The sequence below is a fragment of the Rhincodon typus genome, chromosome 14 (assembly GCF_021869965.1).
Source record: "Rhincodon typus isolate 14 chromosome 14, sRhiTyp1.1, whole genome shotgun sequence".
In the NCBI taxonomy this organism is placed as follows: Eukaryota; Metazoa; Chordata; class Chondrichthyes; order Orectolobiformes; family Rhincodontidae; genus Rhincodon; species Rhincodon typus.
Genome location: NC_063345.1, coordinates 63120039 through 63140399, shown reverse-complemented (window position 1 = coordinate 63140399; position 20361 = coordinate 63120039). Strand labels below are relative to the sequence as shown.

Sequence of the window (20361 nt, the reverse complement as noted above, 5' to 3'; positions counted from 1 at the left end):
GGTCTAGGCCCGAAACGTCAGCCTTTCTGCTCCTATGATGCTGCTTGGCCTGCTGTGTTCATCCAGCTCTGCACCTTGTTGTCTCGGATTCTCCAGCATCTGCAGTTCCTACTATCTCTTGAACACAAGCTGCAAGGTTTGTGATTAGACATTTTGCAGACAGTAAGAAGGAAAGATGCATCTAACAAGTGCAATGGTTGCAGAGACAGAGATAACTATTTCAGCATTGAGAGACCTGGAATTGGCCATAGCAGGGGAACACCTCTAATTATCATCCACCTTGGTCACGTTCAATGATGATGCATGACAAGCCACTCCAATCTACAACTTCCTGTGCACAGAAAGTGTCATGCCTCACTGGAGTAGCACGCTGGATATCAAACCCTGTTATTTCTGGAATCATCAGTAAAGTTAAGGATTTTATCACAGTGCATAAATCTCCTCAATTTATCTGTCTTTCAATTATCTTTAACTCTTTCTAAAATCCTTTAAAAAAAAACCTGCCATACAGACACATGCAGGCAGACAGACAAAATAAAAATTGGAGTCATATTAGTGGAAAAAAATGGGAAGGCAGTTCAATGTGGCATGTCCAAAGAGTTCACTGAGATGATCATTTTTGCTTGTTCAAGCAGCGGATGACATTTAGTTGCAGATGGGCTGGCACCAGGGAGTGTGTACAACATGAGATTTGATTGGTTACAAGCCCCTAATTCCTCTATGGAGCTGTGACCTGTTGTCAATGACAAAGGCTTTCTGCCTTCCAGCAGGGATTTGATTGGCTCCCAGATAGTTGAACAGCTTGTGAGTGTGAACGATGCAGTAGAAATCTTCAGACCGCCAGAAAGGGAGTGGTGTATCTCTCTCTCTCTGCAATGAAAAATAACTAAAACCGAAAGAAAGCCGGTTTATTTTCCCTCATCAGTTGCTGGAAGATGTGGCTTTTAACCAGTAATTAAGACACATTGCAAGTCATGAACTAGTTACTCTGTCCAACACTGACATTCATTAGTGACGACAGTGGAATGTAGGTGCACCTTCACCAGCAATTAAAAAATAGCACAGATTAGCCCAATTGTCAGATTACTTCTGCAAGTTTTCAAAGATGTCAGTTAATATGTTAGAGTAATAACACACATTTGAGAACAACACTTTGACATGATTATCCCAGAAGCAAAGGCCAACTGGTGCAACACTGCCTTTTTGGTTGTACTTACCCAGCTAACATTGTATATAGGAGCACCCCAAGGCTCCAGATGTCACATGCAGCATCATAACCCTGACGCATTAAAACCTGAAAAGCAACCAAAATACGCACTTTCAACAAATTTCAGTCATAAGAAAAATCATCCTCATTACCTAAACATTTTGTTCAATTCCTATGTGCTAGTTTGTTTGAGAAAGCCTTCACCTTCTGGTGTCATTATTTTGCCTTCAAATCAATGGAAGATTTTTCCAAGATAACAAGGTGTAGAGCTGGATGAACACAGCAAGCCAAGCAGCATCAGAGGAGCAGGAAGGCGGACATTTCGGGCCTAGACCCTTCCTACTCCTCTGATGCTGCTTGGCCTGCTGTGTTCATTCAGCTCTACACCTTGTTATCTCAGATTCTCCAGCATCTGCAGTTCCTACTATCTCTGAAGATTTTTCCACATTGCTTACATCTTCTAATTTTTCATTACATCTCCTACTGTCTCTGGCGACTATTACTTCTGCCACTTAACCTTCTGTACTCAATCAAGCACTTCACACATTATTCTATTCCTGTGTTTAATCATGGTGTCTTTTCATCCTTTCTAATTCTGCCTTTATTTAAAAAAACTGATCATTCATGATTTCTTTCCACTCTGATGAAGGATCTAGCCTTGTGATGAAATGGCATAATACATAAATATATTATTTTTGGAATTAGGATTTCAAAATAATGTCATTTCGGTATTGGTTACTTCGGTGAAGTGTTTTGTTTAAAATACAAGGGTCAGAGAGTACTTCCAGAACTGTGAACTAATCCAGTATGCATCAGAAAGCAGGTGACTGCAAACCCCTGTGGTATTAATGAAATGAGGTTTATATTATTATGTGTTTACTGCAAGTAAACATTTAGGGCTATAGGCTTTGTTTTCAGCTCAGAAGAATCTAGGATGAGCAAGTTGTTTTAAAACAATTCAGTTCAGAAGCAAACTTTTCAATGTAGTTCAGAAGACACCAGTGCTGGGGTTAGATGTCTTTTTAAGTCTCTGTCCTCAATGCAGTTAAGGGAACCAGTTAACTCAGCAGAAGGGTTTAGTTTGTGAAACTTTCGAGCCTGGACATAAAACTGTGAAAACTTAGACCTTCAGATTTGTGAAAAATTCACATTGGCAGATTTGGAAAGCACTTCATGATTTGTACTTGAGAATCTGTAACGTACAAGGTCAGGAAATGGGTGAAACATTGTTTTTCTGTGTGTTTTGAGTTCACTCTAGACAGATTTTTTTTATAAATTATCTTGTGCTATAAAACTTCTGCTGTTAAAGAAAATCTGTAGCTTCTTGTGAATACATCTCAGTGATTAACACATTTTAAAAAAAAACTATCAAACTTGGTTTCATTCTACTTTTTTTATATTTAACCTATTTTTCTAATCAATCTGTTCAGAGATGTTATTACAGACCTCTGGAGCAGGTGGGACTTGAATCCAGGCCTCCCGGGCCAGGAGTAGGGATGTTATCACTGCTCCTCAAGAGGGCTTAATTCTAATATATCCTGTTGTACCATCAGCTGAGATCAAAACAGTTTAAAAACATTCTCTCTCCTCAGTCTGATTGGGATGTACCCAATGTTCTTGCTTTGGGTTTTCAAGCCTATAATAAAGTTAAATCAATGAATTTTGAATACATAATCTTTGCTGTACTTCACTTCAGCGAACGCTGAATGAGTGTGTTTCTGATGTGCCCTTAAGCCAACGGTCTGTTTGACCATTCAGGCAAACCCTTGACAACATTCAAAGAGCAGAGCAGTTTTCCTTTCTTCAATCAACACCAACCACTCAGATTAAATTGGTCTGGTATCAAATTGTTACTTGTTAAATGAAAGCATTGCTCTCATCCTGGTTTGGCAGTGGCTACATTTTGGAGTAAAGTACTTGAGTCATTACAAAGATGTGGTATAGGGACATGTGATTAACTTTAAGTATGCAAGTTATTGAGAACTAAAGGTTCCAGTGCAAACCGACATTCATGGTCTGATTTAGAATTTTTCAACATGTAAGATAAGAACAGCCCTTTGCAAATGTGATAAGTCTCAAAAGCATACAAAACAAAGAAAAAGGAAATAATAAGTAACAGAGTTGTCCAGCCTTGGCTAAACAAAATGAAATTTATACAGTGGCTTGATCTCAAACTTTTTTACAGGCAAGGAAGTATTTTGGAAGTGTCAACACTGCTGTAATATAGGAAAGTCAGCCGGTAATTTGCACACAATGTTCTACAAATAACAATCTGATAAGAGCAATAGGTTGAATCTCACTGGAGGAATGTGTTCATGATGTTGGACTGACCTTTTCCTGCAATCATCAGCTCAAGTTTTTTTTTAACCATACCTGGCTGGAAGTGCAAGTGGAACATTGGGACTTTAAGAAACAACAGTGCATCTCCTCAACCCAAGAGTTTTAAGGATTGAGGGGAAAATTACATAAGGAATGTCAGAGAAGGTGGGGGTATCAGGTACAGGAAAATTGACAGAGTTGGAACTGAAAAGAAAGGAAGAGTTTTTAAAATTTGTAACTAAAAAATAAATAATTCAATTGCTCTTTTAGTGGGTGGGGACAGAGTGTTTAGCACTGATTTACAATCACGTTGTTAAAAACATATTCAAGCTGTTAGCTATGAGCCCTAATATTTTGCCGTGAGTTTAAATGAGCAAATCCAGGAAAATAACTGGAAGGCTAAGGGTGAGATGATACTTGCGAGAAACAAATAAATGATGTATAAGTTTTGGAGGTATGCAGCCTTAGAAAATGCTAGCCAATTCAGACATCAATAACAGTGTTTGTTGTATTTGCACTGGTAGTTTGCCAGGAAGATTTGATTCAACATGTTTCACTTAGATAGGTAGGGAGCTGAGAGAACTTCCTTAGACACGGACGACTACATGGGATCTTTTATGTCCTCTTGCAAGATAAAAGTATTCAGGACTTCATGCCTCAGCTAAGAAACGGCACTTCCAATTTTGCAGTACTACCCTTAATACTGCACCGAAGAATCATTTTTAATTTTATGCCACACAAATTATTGGAGTGGGATTTGAACTCAACATTTTCTGACAGCTAACAGTCTGAACACTTAGTTACATGTTAAGTGGGTTACATCACCAAGATTCAGGCAATTCGTGGTCCACAGCACGTGATGTGATATAACTTTGATTACAATTTGCTGTTAAGTAAGTTTCCATCCAGGGTATTAAAATGTTTCACAGAAGCAATCCAAATAAACTGAAATTGAGGGAAAATCTTTAGATCTAACCACACTTGACCTAGAGATTGAATCATACTTATTTCATCTCTTATTTCCATTCAGTGTTGTTATATTGTGTGGAGTTCCACTGTTTAAAATAACAAGTAAAGTTTATGACAGTAGATTTGTATTTTACAAACTTGTCCCAGATTCTAAGTGAGGGTACAGGCTGTTTATGTGATTAAATAATAGTGTCCTTCACTATAATAAAGTGCAACAAGTAAGTTGGAAAGTTGGCACACCTCAGGAGCCACAAAGTTGGCTGTGTAGCATGGGGTCATAAGCAGGCCATTCTCACCACGTAGTTGTTTCGCAAAGCCAAAATCACATATCCGGATAGATTCAGGATCGCCAGATTCATCCATATACAAAATATTACTTGGTTTTAAATCCCTATGTACAACCTATATGTAAAGAGTAAACCAAAATTATTCACACAATTCATTCAGGTCATTGCAAGACTGTTTATAGCATTGGAACATTATTAAACTTGTCACAACTTTTGGTAAATTTTAATAATAATATCCCTCAACAGAATTCTGCAGTGTGAACAGGAAATACAAAAATGTCACCTTGCAATAAATACCAATCAAGTCTGTGCACGAAAATAGTTCTGAAAAAGGAATACCAGCAAATATATTTTACCATTAAAACCTCTTTGGCCAAATAAAGCAAAAAATTGCTGTAAGTGGAATTTAAGACAAAGTAAATAAATTCACATTTTTGAACTTGAAAATAATCAATCCTCATAAAAGCCAACCCAGCATTCTCGTCAGAACAGGACTGATAAACATTCCAAACTCGGCTTATTTCATAAAAAAGATAATTCGATGACCAAGTGAGGAGAGATGAATCAGCCCTCCTCTTTTTAAGCCCCCCAACTGGTCGCCACAAGGATTTAATTTCTTTTTTAAGCACAGTTGTATCGCAGCAAAGCATGTTTAACGGATTTACTGGAGTTCTTTGAAGAAGCAAGTTGTGCTGTGGATAAAGTAGTGGTTGTATTATACTTCGATTTCCAGAAGGCATTTGATAATGTGCCAAATCAAAGATTATTGCGGAAAATCAAAGCTCATGGGTGCTGGGTGTAACATTTTGGCACCAGAAGAAGGTTGGTTAGCTAACAAGCAGCGGAGAATAGGAATAATTGGATCTTGTTCATGCTAGCAGGATGGCACAAGTGGTGTGCCTTAGGGATCGGTGCTGGGGTCTCAACTCTATACAATTAACAGAATTTTTTGGATAAAGGGACAGAAGGTATGGTAATTAAATTTGCCGATGACATAGTCACATGGAAAAATGAAGAGGGCATAAGGAGCCTACAAAGGGATATACAGATAGTAGGAACTGTGATCCTGGAGTCTGAGATAACAAGGTGTAGAGCTGGATGAACACAGCAGGCCAGGCATCATCAGAGGAGCAGGAAAGCTGACATTTCGGGTCTGGACCCTTCTTCACAAATTCTTCAGGCCCTTTCTGAAGAAGGGTCCAGACCCAAAACGTCAGCTTTCCTGCTCCTCTGATGCTGCCTGGCCTGCTGTGTTCATCCAGCTCTACACCTTGTTATTACAAAGGGATACAGGTAGTTTAAGTGAGCAGGAAAAAATTTGGCAAATGGAGTATAATATGGAAAAGTGGGAAATGTTCATTTTGGCAGAAAGAATAAAAAAGAAGCATATTATCTAAATGGTGAGTGGTTGCAGAGAGACCTGGGTGTCCTAGTGTATGAATTACAAATGGTTAATAGGCAAGTACAGCAAGTAATCAGGTAAGTTAATGGAATGTTTTGTTTTCTTGTGCAGGGAATGAGTGGATTACCTAATAAGGAAAGGCTAGGACTGGAACCTCGAGTTTAGAAAATTTAGAAACTACTTAATTGAACCGTACAAGCTCCTAAGGGGAGTTGACGGTGTGGATATAGAAAGTTGTTTCCTCTTGTGGCAGGATCTAGAACCAGGGCTCATAGTTTAAAAAAAAGGAGTCAAGACACAGTCAGAATGTAGTTTTTCTGCATCTAAAATTTCCATATTTTCAATGAAATAAAAACTTTAAAAAGGATTATGCCACATTTGTTGGCTGAGGCTCTGATAAACTATAATCTGCCACAAATTTAACAACTCACCCCTTGGCAGTGAAGATATTCCACTGTTTTTGTTATTGTGAATAGCACAGCACTGGCTTCTCTTTCGGAAAAGTACTTCTGCCGAAGGAGCCTATCCAGCAGCTCACCCCCTTTCAATAGTTCAGTGACAAGGTAAACATATCGGCCATCATCATATACCTGTGCATGCAAAACAGGCAATATTGATTTGTGCTCTAAATAGCTCCTAAATTGCTCATAAATAAACCTTGAATTTGACTAATATTGAATTACACTGAAAGCATTTATTTGGGCACAAAATATAATAACCTCAGAGTAATTAAAGCTCACATGCTACAGGTAACAGACTGAGACTGTTGACAGGATTCTTTGGGAGAAACTAGGTGCGAATTTTTTAAAATCACATACAGTCAGAGCCAAAATTAATTTGTATACAAACAATGCATTAACACAGTTGCTCATACAGACATATATACATAACCATAAGCATGGATTTTACCATCATAAACAGAGCCCAGCAGGACACATTCACCTGTCCCCAATCTAGATGCATCACCTTTTCAAGCAATGCATTCCAGATTTTAAGTATGCTGCACAAACAAAATATATTCCACATGTTGCCTTTAGGTTTTTGTCAATCATTTTAAATTTAGTTTTCAAGCCATCTGTGAATAAAATAAAAATGGGCAGAATCTTACAGGGGTCTGAGTGATGTGGAATACAGCAAGATGTGTGGCATAGAAACAGAGGAAACAAGAGTGGTATTAAGCCATTTGGCCTGTCGAGTCTGCTCCGTCATTCAATAGGTCATGGCTAATCATCTGTTTCTGCTCTTGCCCCACATTCTTTGATACCTTTAGCCTCAAGTGTCAAGTGGCAGAATCGGACTAGAATTCGATGATCTTAATGTGAGTAACTTGCGACAGAGTCAAAGACATACACCATGGAAATAGACCCTTCGGTCCAACTTGTCCATGCTGAACAAAATCCCAAATTAAACTAGTCCCACCTGCCTGTTCCTGACCCATATCCCTCCAAACCTTTCCTATTCATGTACTTGTCCAAATGTCTTTTAAATGTTGTAATTGTGGCCACATCCACCACTTCCTCAGGAAGTTCATTCCATATGCAAACCACCCTCTATGGTAAAAATATGCCTCTCACGTATTTTATAAATCTCTCTCCTCTCACGTTAAAAATGTGTCCCATAGTCTTGAAATCACTCATCCTAGGGAAAAGACAACTATCATTAACCCTATTTATACCCATCATAATTTTGTAAACTTCTACAAGGTCACCGCTCAACCTCCTACATTCGAGTGAAAAACAACCTTGCCTTTCTTTATCACTCAAATCTCCCGTACCCAGCAACATCCTGGTAAATCTCTTCAGAATTCTCTCCAGCTTAATAATATCCTTCCTATAACTGGGCAATCAGAACTGGACACAGTACACCAGAAGATACCTCACGAATGTCCTGTACAACCTCAACATGATTTCCCAACTCCTATACTCAACGGACTGAACAATGAAGGCAAGCATACTAAATGCCTTTTTAACTACCCTACCAAATGTGACACAAACTTCAAAAAATATGTACCTGAATCTCGAGGTCCCTCTGATCTACAACACGACCCAAGGCCCCGCCATTAACTGCATAGATCCTAGCCCTGTTTGTTGTACCAAAATGCAATACCTTGCATTCATCCAGACTGAACTCCATCTGCAATTCTTCAGCCCATTGACCCATTTGATGAAGATCCCTTTGCAATCTTAGGAAATCTTCACTGTCTAATATGCCACCAATTTTGGTGTCATGTGCAAACTTACTAACCAGGCCTTTCTTCTCATCCAAACCATTTGTATAAATGAGAAACAAACAACCCTCCACCAATACTCTGTCTTCTGCTGTTGTGGCAATTGTGTATCCAATTGGCAAGCTCACCCAAAGTCCCATATGACATAACTTTATTGATGTTTTTCAAAAGCAGTGTGTTATCAGGCAGCAGCAACTTGACACTTAAGGGATTAATACATGTTAAACAGCTTGTTGATAGTCCACTTGCCTCATTAATATTCAGCTATCTTACCGAAGCAGCCAAACAAGCTAGATGTTGAGAAAGCTCAACATGGAAACTAGATCAGGTGTCTAACAGATTCAGCTCACTGCATGCTCCAAATGGACACCAGGCATCAATACCTCAGCTCCATGGCACCAGCCCCATACACCGTATTCATGGTTACTGGCATCCGACATGTGTCATCCTCTAACAGCCCTCATGGCTCATCTCTGATCGACTTACAATAGCCTTCCACACACTGATGCTGCACCAGCAACTATTACAGTAAAGCATCAGTGGGAAGAAAGCAGAGTTAACATGCTGAGACCAGTGACTGTTTACCAAAACATTAATTCTGTTTTCCTCACACAGACACTACCAGACTTGTTGAGTTTCGCAAGCATTTATGTTTTTGTTTCAGATCTCCAGCATCCACAGTTCTTTGCTTTATTATATCATTGTAAAGCTGCAGCAATGACACTCTACGCTCAGGGAGACACACCTAACTCATGGGCTGGACCAGACTGCATCATTAGGCTCTTCAATGCCATAATGCATGCTCACTCAGAGTGTACCTGGATGGGCACAGCATGTCTGACTTGCATTGCACTGCCTTGCCATTTTACAGTTTGCCCTCTCAGCCATAAAAATCAGGCTCACAAAACTTTTGTCTTGACTTCACATTTAGCACAGACACAAAACTAGGAAGCTTGTCACAGTTGTTAGCAGCTTCAGTGAAATCAAGGGAGATAGCATTCGCTCAGCTGGTGCTGGCACATTAAGTCAAGGACAGCCTCCATGTACCGATCCAAGCCCTTGGAAATGGTCTTTCTGTCACCCGGAATGGTCAGAGTCAGGATTCTGTCCACATTACGGATAAGGAGCTGCATGTCAGACAGCCTCCTACTCATCTGGAGTCTTTCTGCCCCTTCTGTTCTCCTCCTGAAATCACAGGGAAGAGGCAGGTGACATGATGATTTCACGATGATGCAAGTGGGGGGAATAGCTGTGATTGTTGCTGCAGGCAGGATGGTGTCCTGAACGAGGGAATGAGTGGGGTGCACAGGGCATGCAGGGTTAGTATTGCTGAAGTTGAGGTGGGTGACAGCCAGAGGGAGAGATTCTTGAAGGCAATAGGGAGATTGGCAGAGAATGAGTCTTTGTGGGAGGTGGGCACAGTAGCAGAGAGTTATCGGACAGAAGACATGGGGTCACCCAGAAGTTTCTGTGATATTCTATAACCACACGAGATGTGTGCATCACTGCTAGGCCCCCCATTTATTGTTCATGCTTAATTGCCCAAAAGGCAGTTAAGAGTCAACCACATTGTTGTGGGTACGGAGTCACATGTCGTCACAGGTAAGGTCAGCAGTTTCCTTCCCTAAAGTACATTAGCTAACCAGATGGGTTTTTCTGACAATCGGCAATATTTCACCATTAGATTCTTAATTCCAGATTTTTTAAAATATTGAATTCAAATTCCAGCACCTGCCACAGCAGGATTTGAATCCTGGGTTTCTGGATTAATAGCTTAGTGAATATCACTCGGCTATCTTTGCTCTCTACATTTGTCAGCATTTACAGAGGTCACCACAGAGTGTGTCAGTAATCACACTTGGCAAAATGAAGGTGGTCAGTGACCTTTACCTTCACTGCTGGGCATTCTTCCAGATAGCTAAGGCTGCGTTGACCCAGGTGGCATTATGGCCTCCATCCCGGACCTGGGGAAGGAATAATTACCGCCTGTACACCACCTTGACAAGTAGAACCTCCAGGTCAGGGATCATAATGAGGCATCTCTGGACTGCAAGTACTTATCTGGGTGCTTTTAAATGCAGCACAGGCACAAGTAATGTTTATGCAATCTGAGATGCCCATTGAGAGGCAAGTTGTTCTAGGAACAACGCGTGATAAGATGAGGTCAGAACTGGATATCAGACACGCCATAGGGATGGGTAAGTAATTAGCAAGGTGAGTTTGGTAACTTATGCCAAGTGAATTCACTAGGCTTTGCAACAAAAAGAGTTCTAAAAACTATACAAATTGGGTTTGGCCAATAAGTGTAAGAACCAGCCTAGTATTTTTGAAGTATATTATTAGCACCTTGTTTATAAAGGCTACAACAATATATCAAACAATATCAGCACAGCACCTAAGTTCATGCAGAAATTAAATTGTTGAGTTGGGCACTTTTCCCACACACGGTCAATATATTTGCAATGCTGTAGCAGTGGATCACCACAAAGTGCAGCAGTTATCAGAGATCAATATCCAATAGCTTAAACTATCCTACTGTTTCGCAATGAACCGAACTACAAACTTTTCAATTATATTTTAACTAGAAACATGAGAACATATTTTCCAACTGTATTTGTCTTGACTAGATGGTGGATGTTCTTCTTGAATGGTTGGAGGCTTATGCCGAAGTTGCTTGCAATAGTGTTAAGTAGGTAGGGGAGTTCCAGATTTTTGATCCAGCAGCACATATTGAAGATGGTGTATGAGTCAGAGGCAAGTTTGGGGAGGGGAAACATGAGGAATGTAACAGAAATGCTTTTCGTTGGTGGTCTGTAGAATTAGCCTTGAAAAAGGTTGCAAATTATAAAAGCAACTAAATTAAACAATGAGCTTACATCTTTCAAAGTAATGATGTTTGGATGCTGTCCATAGCGCATTAATATTTCAATCTCCTCTGAAGGGTCACGTTTGCTCTTATCAATTATCTGTAAATTTAAAACAATTGAATTAAAAACACAAACTCAAGGATACTTCATTTACCATAAAACCAATCCCCAATCACTGTAAACAGTTTCAGTTATTCAAGCAACCTTGTACCTTTACTAGCTCATGAACAATTGCAACACAAGCCCTGGAACAATTTGTATATCTAAAATACATTGAAGGAAATCAAAACTGAGTCAAAGAAGAAGAAAATCTGAAGAGCTTTCAGACTCTTAAACAGATGGCAAGCAGAGAGGATTAAAGATTGGTGTAGAGAGAAAGGGGAAGAGAGGATCCAATGATTGTGATCCATGAAGGGGCAGCACGGTGCCTCAGTGGTTAACACTGTTGCCTCACAGCACCAGACCTGGCTTTCATTCCAGCCTTGGGTGACTGTTGGTGCGGAGTTTGCACATTCTCCCCGTGCCTGTGTGGGTTTCTTCCAGGTGGTCCAGTTTCCTCCCACATTCTAAAGATGTGCAGGTTAGGGGGATTGACAACAGTAAATTGCCCTGTAGGGACCAGGGATGTGGAGGAGGCTAGGTGGGTTAGCCATGGTAAATGCGGGGTTATAGCGAAAGGGTTGCAGGGCTGGGTGTGGGTGGGACACTCTACGGATGGACATGCAGACTTGATGGGCCGAATGGCCTCTTTCTGCACAGTAGGGAGTCTATGACCAATAACACACAAGGTCCTTTAATTTGTCCTCAGAGAGTACCATGGACAAATTAAAGATCAGGAGTTCAAGGTTCATAATTTCCTCAAGTTACACTCAAATTTGTGTGGGGTAAACAAATTAGGGACATGATATAGAAAAATTAAGCCTGCTCCACCATTCAAAATGGTCGTGACTACTCCTCTTTCAACAGCATATTCCCACTTACTCTCACTTCCCTTGATACTCTTCGAGTCTAGAAATCTATTTCTTTTGAATATATTCAATGACTTTATCTCTAAAGCCTTGTGTGGTAGGGAATTCCAGTTTCACCAACCTGAAATGCCCCATTTTAGTCCTAAATGTCTGACGAACCTGCTAATATTTATTGAAGAGGTGACTTGGATACATCTATGCTCACTAATTATATGATTTCTTGAAGGCATTTGATAAAATCCCTCATAAAAGAAAGTTAGCTAAGGTTGAAGTCCATCAAAGGAAGGGCAAATTATTGGCCTGGTTTTTTAAAAAAAAGTATTGGAGTGGCACAAAACAGATAGTGGGATATAGCAGCACCACTCTCATTGCTTGTGAGCCTGGGCAGATCACAATGACTAATGATTTGTATGATGGGGCGGAATGCTATATATCCAAGTTTGCTGATGCCATAAAACTGGTATTATTGCAAGCAGTGTAAATGGAAGCAGAAATATTAACGAATGAAGTGACTGGGGAGAATGCACAATATATATTTCAATGTGGGCAAAGTGAAGTCATCCACTTCTGATCTAAAAAGGCTACAGAGCACCCTGTAGTGAAAAGCTAGAAACACCGAGGGACTAAAGAAACTTGGTGGTCCAGGTTAAAAAAAATATTTAAAATTTCAGGAACAGGAACAGAAAATAATCAAAAAGGCTGATGGCTCCTTTATAAATCCAGCAATGGATTCACTCCTCCCTATCTGTGAACTCTGTCAGCTTCATAACCCTATGAGATGTCTGTGCTCCGCTAATTCCGGTTTCCTGTGAAACATTGTACCTTTAGCTGCCTGTGTGGTAAACAATAGAATTCCCTGACTACACCTCTCTGCCTCTCTACCTTGCTTTCCTTCTTAAGGACTCTACTTAAAAACTACCAAGCTTTCATTCATCCGAAAATTTCCTTGTATCCCTGTGTCATACTTTGTTTAACAATGCTTCTGCAAAGCACTTTGGGAAGATTTTACAACATTAAAAATGCTCTACAGGTTGATGAAATGTGTACAGTTTTGATAGCATGTTAGGAAGGACATATTAGCCTTGGAGAGATTACAGCCTGGATTTATCAGAAAGAAACCCAAAATGTTAAGGGATACAGAGAACAGATACGGAGTTAGTTTGCATATCAGCTACAAACCTTCCCTTGTGGCACAAGCTCAATGTACTTTCCTACACAAAGATCATCACTTCAAATTTGAAGTGTTTAGGGAACTGGAGCCAGAGATCAGGGGGTATAGTGGTTATACAGTTGTTAATCTTTGAGCACCATACAGATAAGGAGAGGAGTTTTGGATCAGCCAGATGAAAAGTTGAGGAATGAGTGCTGTCTGTGAGAGCATTAGAACGGCTGAATTTGGAGGTGATGAAAACAGAGAGGTCAATATTTGTTTCTTTATCATGAGAGACCTATTCAAAGAGAGATCCCAAAAACCCTGCAATTAAGAGGCAGTATTATGTGAACAAGACAAACTTGGAAGTCAGTTGTAACTGGAACCATATAGGATTGGAAACATATCTCAGGAATGAATAGGGTGTTAAGGTTGGGAACTATCCCTTTCAATCCGATAGTGTGATAAGTGGCAACAGCTAGAGATAGTGGCCTTGATCTTATCAATATTTAGTCTGGATGTTGCACATGCAGTCTGACAACACAGGCAGTGAAGAAGTCGAGAGGGTTGTTTGAGAGGTAAGGCAGGGTGTCAGATGAAACGCAGAAGTTAATCACATGTCCGCAGGTATCACCACTAAGAAGCAGGTTGTAGATGAGGATGGGTGAAGAATCCCTCCTTGGGGAACTCCAGGATATTTACATGGGACATCAAAAGAAGCCACCACTGAATGTATTACAACTATAAAGTCGAACAATTGAATCAAACATGTGAATGTGCTGCATGCTCAACAAGGAATTCATTCCAACCAGTCCATGCCAACCAAGTTTCCCAAACTAAACTAGTCCCGTTTGCCTGCATTTGGCTCATATCCTTCTAAACCTTTCCTATTCATATACCTGTCCAAATGTCTCTTAAATGTTGTACCAGTCCATGCATCTACCACTTCGTCTGACAGTTCATTCCAGATATAAACCATCCTTGTGAGATCCCTTTTAAATCTTTCTCCTTTCACCTTAAAATTATGCCCTCTAGTTTTGAAGTCCCCTGCCCTAGGGAAAAGACCTTTGCTATTCATCTTATCTATGCCCCTAATAATTTTATAAACCTCTATAAAGTCACCCCTCAACCTCCTGTGCTCCAGGTGAAAGCCAACCAGCCTCTCCTCAAAATCAAGCCCTCTGGTCCCGGTAACATCTTTGTAAATCTTTTCTGCACCCTCTCCAATTTAATAATTTCCTTCCTATAGCAAGGTTGACTAGAACAGCACACAGTCCTCCAAAAGCGGCCTCACCAACGTGCTGTACAATCGCAATATGGTGTCTCAACTCTTGTACTCAGTGGTCTGAGCAATGAAAGCAAGCATGCCAAGCACATTCTTTACCACATCTGTCCATCCGTGACAAAACTTTCAATGAACTATGAGCCTGAACCCCTAGGTCTCTGATCTACAACACTCCCCACGGCACGAGGGAAGATCAGAGGCGACTGCTTCAGCAGCAGCTACAGCATCCACAGCAACGGCAGTGAGAACAGATGACGGAGGTCTCCCGAGCAGCGTGATAAGCAGAGGACTCCTCAAACACTGTTGAACTTTTAATTTATTCCTTTATCTTCCTATTTTAAACTATGAAAGACTTTAATATTATCTTATTTCTTTATTTTTCTACTATTCTATGAAGTATTGCTTAACTTTTAACTCTCATTTCCCTTACTACTTTGTACCAAAATATCTTGGTACTTCAGATGGCACCATGTGTGGCAACAGTTCTTCAACACTTTTCACTGTACTCCTATACTTCTGTACTTGAGTACACATGACAATAAAATCTAAATCTATATTAACTGTGTAAGACTTCCCTTGTGTGTCTTACCAAAATGCAACACCTCACATTTATCTAAATTAAACTCCATCTGCCATTCCTGGGTCCACTGGCCCAATTGAGCAAGATCCCACTTTACTCTTAAACAACCTTCCTCACTGTCTACTATACTACCAACTTTGGTGTCATCCGCAAACTTACTAACCATGCTTCCTATATTCTCATCCAAATCGTTCATATAAATAACAAATAACAGTGGATCCAGCATTGATCTCTGCAGAGCCCACTGGTCCCAGGCCTCCAGTCCAAAAAAACATCCTTCATCACCAGCCTCTGTCTCATACCATCAAGCTAACTTTGTATCCAATTGGCAAGCTCTCCCTGAATGCCATATGATCTAACTTTACTCGCCAGTCTACCATGTGGAATCTTGTCAAAGGCCTTACTAAAGTCAATGTTGACAATGTCTAACGTTCTGCCCTCAACTATCTTTTTGGTCACATTCTCAAAAAAAAAAAATCAAGTTTGTGAAACGTGAGTTCCCACACACAAAGCCATGCTGACTATTCCTAATTAATTGGAAGCACTAAGGTGCTTTAAATCAGAAACAAAAATAGAAATTGCTGGAGAAGCTCAGCAGGTCTGACAGTACCTGTGGAGAGAGAAAGAGTTAGCGTTTGAGTCTGGTATGACTTCTTCAAAACGGAAACAAATTGGAAATTTTTTTTATACTTTTGCAGAGGTGGAAGACCAAGGGGAACAGCTTAGAGTGGAGGCCCTGGACAAAACACAAAGGGATTGCTAACTGAAAGAAAAACAGAGATAGTTTAAACCATCTGGCTCTCATACTAACGTTTCTGTCCTGGGCCTGCTGCAACTTTCCAATGAAGCACAACGTAAGCATGAAGAACGAGACCTCACTTTCCTCTTAGGCACTTTACAGTTTCTAGTGCTCAAGACTGAATTCCACAACTTCAGAGCCTGACCACATGATCCACCTCACACTTTTCTTAGATGTTCTCCTCCTCCTACACCTTCTCCACTACCATCAGCCCCACACCTAGACTTGTCCACGACTTGTTTATTTTGCTCTCAGCAGAGAGGACCCATTTTGCCCCCTATCGCACCTTCATTTATGCTCATTTAAAATCTCTCTGAACCACTGCCTGACTAAATGTTTACTGGTCATGACTGAGCTGAAAATCGGAGGTCAGATAATCTGGGCTCAGCATCAATATGCCTCAAACACGCCCTTTATCACTCACTGCAAAATTCAATCTTCTCCCCAAAAACAAAAACAGAAAAAAAAAATCTCAGCTCTGACTTTCAGTTTTATGGCACAGTAGAATTAATAGCTCTTTATATTATTGGTCCCACCCATCGCCATTCATCAGAACCCTCAGAAATTTGAAATATTTCTGCCTGTGGATTGCAGTTCCAAATAAGCAGGCTAAAAACTATAATGACATTGCCATGTTGCATTTTTCTCATTCATGCATAACTTAAATCATGGCTGACTGATTTCTAAGCACTCAAGATCTGACAGACATCTCCAATTCAAGCCCAAAATTCCAAAGACAGCCTCCATTTATTTGATCTTCTTCCTTGCATATCAGAATTATAATGATCATACTAATTTAACAATAGTCAAGTTAATTGTGAAATTACATTCAGCCAAGTATAAAACTGGACGCTGGTTCATATTTCCAGTTGAAACCTTTTCTGTTGGCACCAAAACAGCTTTACCTTTTCAATTTAATATTAATATTAAACAGCAGAACATACAACAGCAAGCAAATCAAAGGAAAGAGCTAACTGACCTGGAAAAAAAGACAATAAATAAACGTGGCATTTGCAATTCCCAAAAGGGACAAATGCGCTAAGAAGTTTATAGTACATGAATTATTTGTAAGTTTGATTAAACTGAGCTAGTAACCATTCAGTAAATGAGAAAGCCTATTAGAATGGAGACTTGATCAGAAGTTATTGCACACTGAAGGCTGCATCACTGATGATGAATTGGACCTAATACAGATTGGGATTGTATATAGAATCTGACATCAATAGCTTAGTCTACTCCATGCTGGGAGAGGAGGGTGTAGTTGAAGTGTAGCATGACTCATAACAAAGGCTGAAGGAATCATCCAAATTTAACTGAAAATGACAGGGTTCAAAAAAACAGCAAAGACTGGAAAAGGTCACAATCCAGAGGCAGCAAAACCTCTGTTCAGAAAAGCAGACAACAGTCACAAAACCTTTGAAGTAAAGCTGAGGGAGAGGAAAAGAGAACATGAGTGTCACGGAATATCTTGGACTATGTGAGGAAAATAGATTTAGAATTGGATTTGTATTTAAGTGCAGATATAGAAAAAGTACATTATTTTAAGACTATAAAAGTGTGAAGTAAATACAAGTTAACTTGCATTTGGACACTTTTCCTGTGTAAACTTACTATCAGTAAGTCAATGGAAGAAATTTCCAACTCAAGCCCTCTCTACATGAAAATGAAACTTTTAATATGTTTCCAATACACAGTGGAGAAAGTGACATGAGTCCTATGTGTTTGCTGTTATCTAAGAAAAACCCCAAGGCCATCAATGACATATTAAAAGATTTCCAGTTATATGCATGACTCCAATTCATTCTAAAGTAGTTGACAACTTTCGTAGTCTTGTTACTGTTACAGTGCATGAAACACAGCTGACAACTTCTGCGTAGTATAATTCCACAAACAACTGGGCAATCTTTTGCGCTAGTCACTTCGCAATATGCTAGTTGAGAGTTAAATGCTAGCAAGACTCCTATGCAAACTTCTCCTACTTTTTTGTGTAGAATGAATGAGATATTTTACATCCAGCTGAAGGGGCAGATGATGCTTCAGTTCAATGCCTCAGCCCAGGGACACCACCTCTAATGGTGGAATATCGTGCTGGAGTACTAGAGTGTCAGCTTAGGTTTGAGCTCAAATCCCTAGGACGAGATTTCAATCCATAACCAGTGCCTCAGACATTAGACTATTACTACTATTTCAGACAAACTATAAATTTATTTTTCCATATACTAAACTCAAAAAATATATTGAATGGAATCAAGGTGAAAGTCAATTCTGAAAACAGCATAAAAACTCAGTGGACATGTAATAACCATAACAGTATTGTGAATACTTTGCTGTACAATGGTTTCAATAAGGTAATATAAAAATGTACAGTCTTCATTACATAATTCATATTCACTTGGTCTTGAAATCAGAAATCTGCTCCATCTTTATATCATCTTACAAGAGACCAACTGCAAGGTATAATTGTAAGTTATGGCAGTTGCTGGACATACAAGGCAAGTAATTTACTGATGCTGAAGTTATAAAGGACTAAAAACTGGAAGCAGCACTGGTAAAGTTTCATGCAAGTTTGGGAAAGGGCTGCATGATATCCCAATGTATGATTCAACACAATCACAGTATATAAAACTTAGGTTCAATAATGTTTTTCACCAAGTACTGAAAGATACATGATGATGTGCTATTTTAGCGGATAAATCATGTGACAAACAACACTGCAATGTTAGCTATGATTTGTTTGTTTTGAAATGCTGAAATATTTGCTGAAGTTATTAACAATAATGCCTTTGAAATACAGCATGAAAAGGAGTTAAATTTTCTTTCAAGTAATTCCAGTAGTTGCTTCAAGAGAAACTGTGCTGCGTCAAGAAAATGGTGCATAACCATAGACTCAACTCCTGCAGTACTGGGATGTCACATTGCATTGGTAATAAAACATGAGGAACTAAGCCAGCTTTGTTATGCCATGATTCATTGGGAAATGCTTTGCACTAAAGGCAAGGATAAATTTGCGCATAAATTCATTTGGTGCTTGACAATTTCTTGAGGATGTAATGATCACGGTGAATAAAAACAGAACAGTAGATGTGATGCATTTCAGTTTCCAAAATGTATTTGATAAAAAGTGCCACATAAAAGTTGTTGCACCAGAGTTATGGTACTGGGGAAAAGATACTAACATGGATAAAAGACTGTCTAACAAGCAGTAAACAAAGTTGAGACAAAGTTGACACAAATGTTGTAGATGTCAGACTGCAAGTCAACCTCAAAAAAAAATCCCTCTAAACACAGGGGTGACTTACACACTGAACATAAAAGCAAACCATCAGTGTGGATATTTTGAAACGTCATCAGAATCCAAAACAGTGAAACTTCATATGCACAACGCTTGGCTCAATCTGGACTAATAAAGTTCCAAATCATCCCATATTCCACCCAAATGTAAATTTCCCATCTAAATTCTTACCTCCATCCTTCACATCAGGGAGTGATTTGGGACCTGAATTTCTTCAATTCTTAATCCTCTTAACCATCCAAATATTTACACATGGTGATAAATCCACATTCATATATATTCCAATTACCATTAGAATTATGTTTAAATGGTCTTCCAATACATTCACACATTTATATCAGTCAAAAAATTGAACGATGGAATGCTTATAGCACAGAGGCCCCTTCACCGTTCATGCCAATCCTGGATTCCAGAAAGAGCAACTCAACCAGTCCCACGCTTGCACCCTCCAGCAGCAACCTTACAAATGTTTTTTTCTTCAGATAATTATCTAGTTCTTTTTTGGAAGCCACGATTCAATCTGCCTCCACCAATGTCTCAGGCTGTGCATTCCAAATCCAAGCCATATGGCTTTAAGCATTTCCTTAAGCCAACTTTGGCTCTTTTAAGGAAAAGTTTCTCCCCAGTTATTCTGCCCAACCTCTCATCATTCTGAATATTCTACCAAAATGCACTGCAGCAGTTCAAGAACCAGCTCACCACCAGCTTTTCCAGGGCAATTACCAATGTGCACTCAATATTTGCTCATATCACTCGCATTCCAAGCATGATTTTCAAAAAAGCCTTGGCTCTTCTGAAGTCTATCATTATCCTCATCACAGGCCAAAATAGCTTTATGCTACTATGATCATAATAGATGCTAATATTGGTCAAGTCAGATCCTAGAGTGAAATGTGATTGATATTTTATTTTGAGATAACAAGGTGTAGAGCTGGATGAACACAGCAGGCCAAACAGCATCAGAGGAGCAGGAAAGCTGACGTTTCGGGCCTAGACCCTTCTTCAGAAA

At 39.6% G+C, this 20361-nt stretch overlaps 1 protein-coding gene across 2 annotated transcripts in view; it reads right to left on the bottom strand.

The window, feature by feature from the left end:
• The window catches only part of LOC109923192 (ribosomal protein S6 kinase alpha-6), a 59127-nt gene that overhangs the window by 7554 nt on the left and 31212 nt on the right, over window positions 1-20361 (bottom strand). For both annotated transcript variants that reach the window (XM_020523236.2, XM_020523244.2), the window contains 4 exons: window positions 11288-11377; window positions 6616-6774; window positions 4736-4897; window positions 1218-1294 (listed from right to left, as the gene is read on the bottom strand). In XM_020523236.2, the coding sequence (XP_020378825.1) occupies window positions 1218-1294; window positions 4736-4897; window positions 6616-6774; window positions 11288-11377 (488 nt within the window). The remainder of the gene's footprint in view (window positions 1-1217; window positions 1295-4735; window positions 4898-6615; window positions 6775-11287; window positions 11378-20361) is intronic.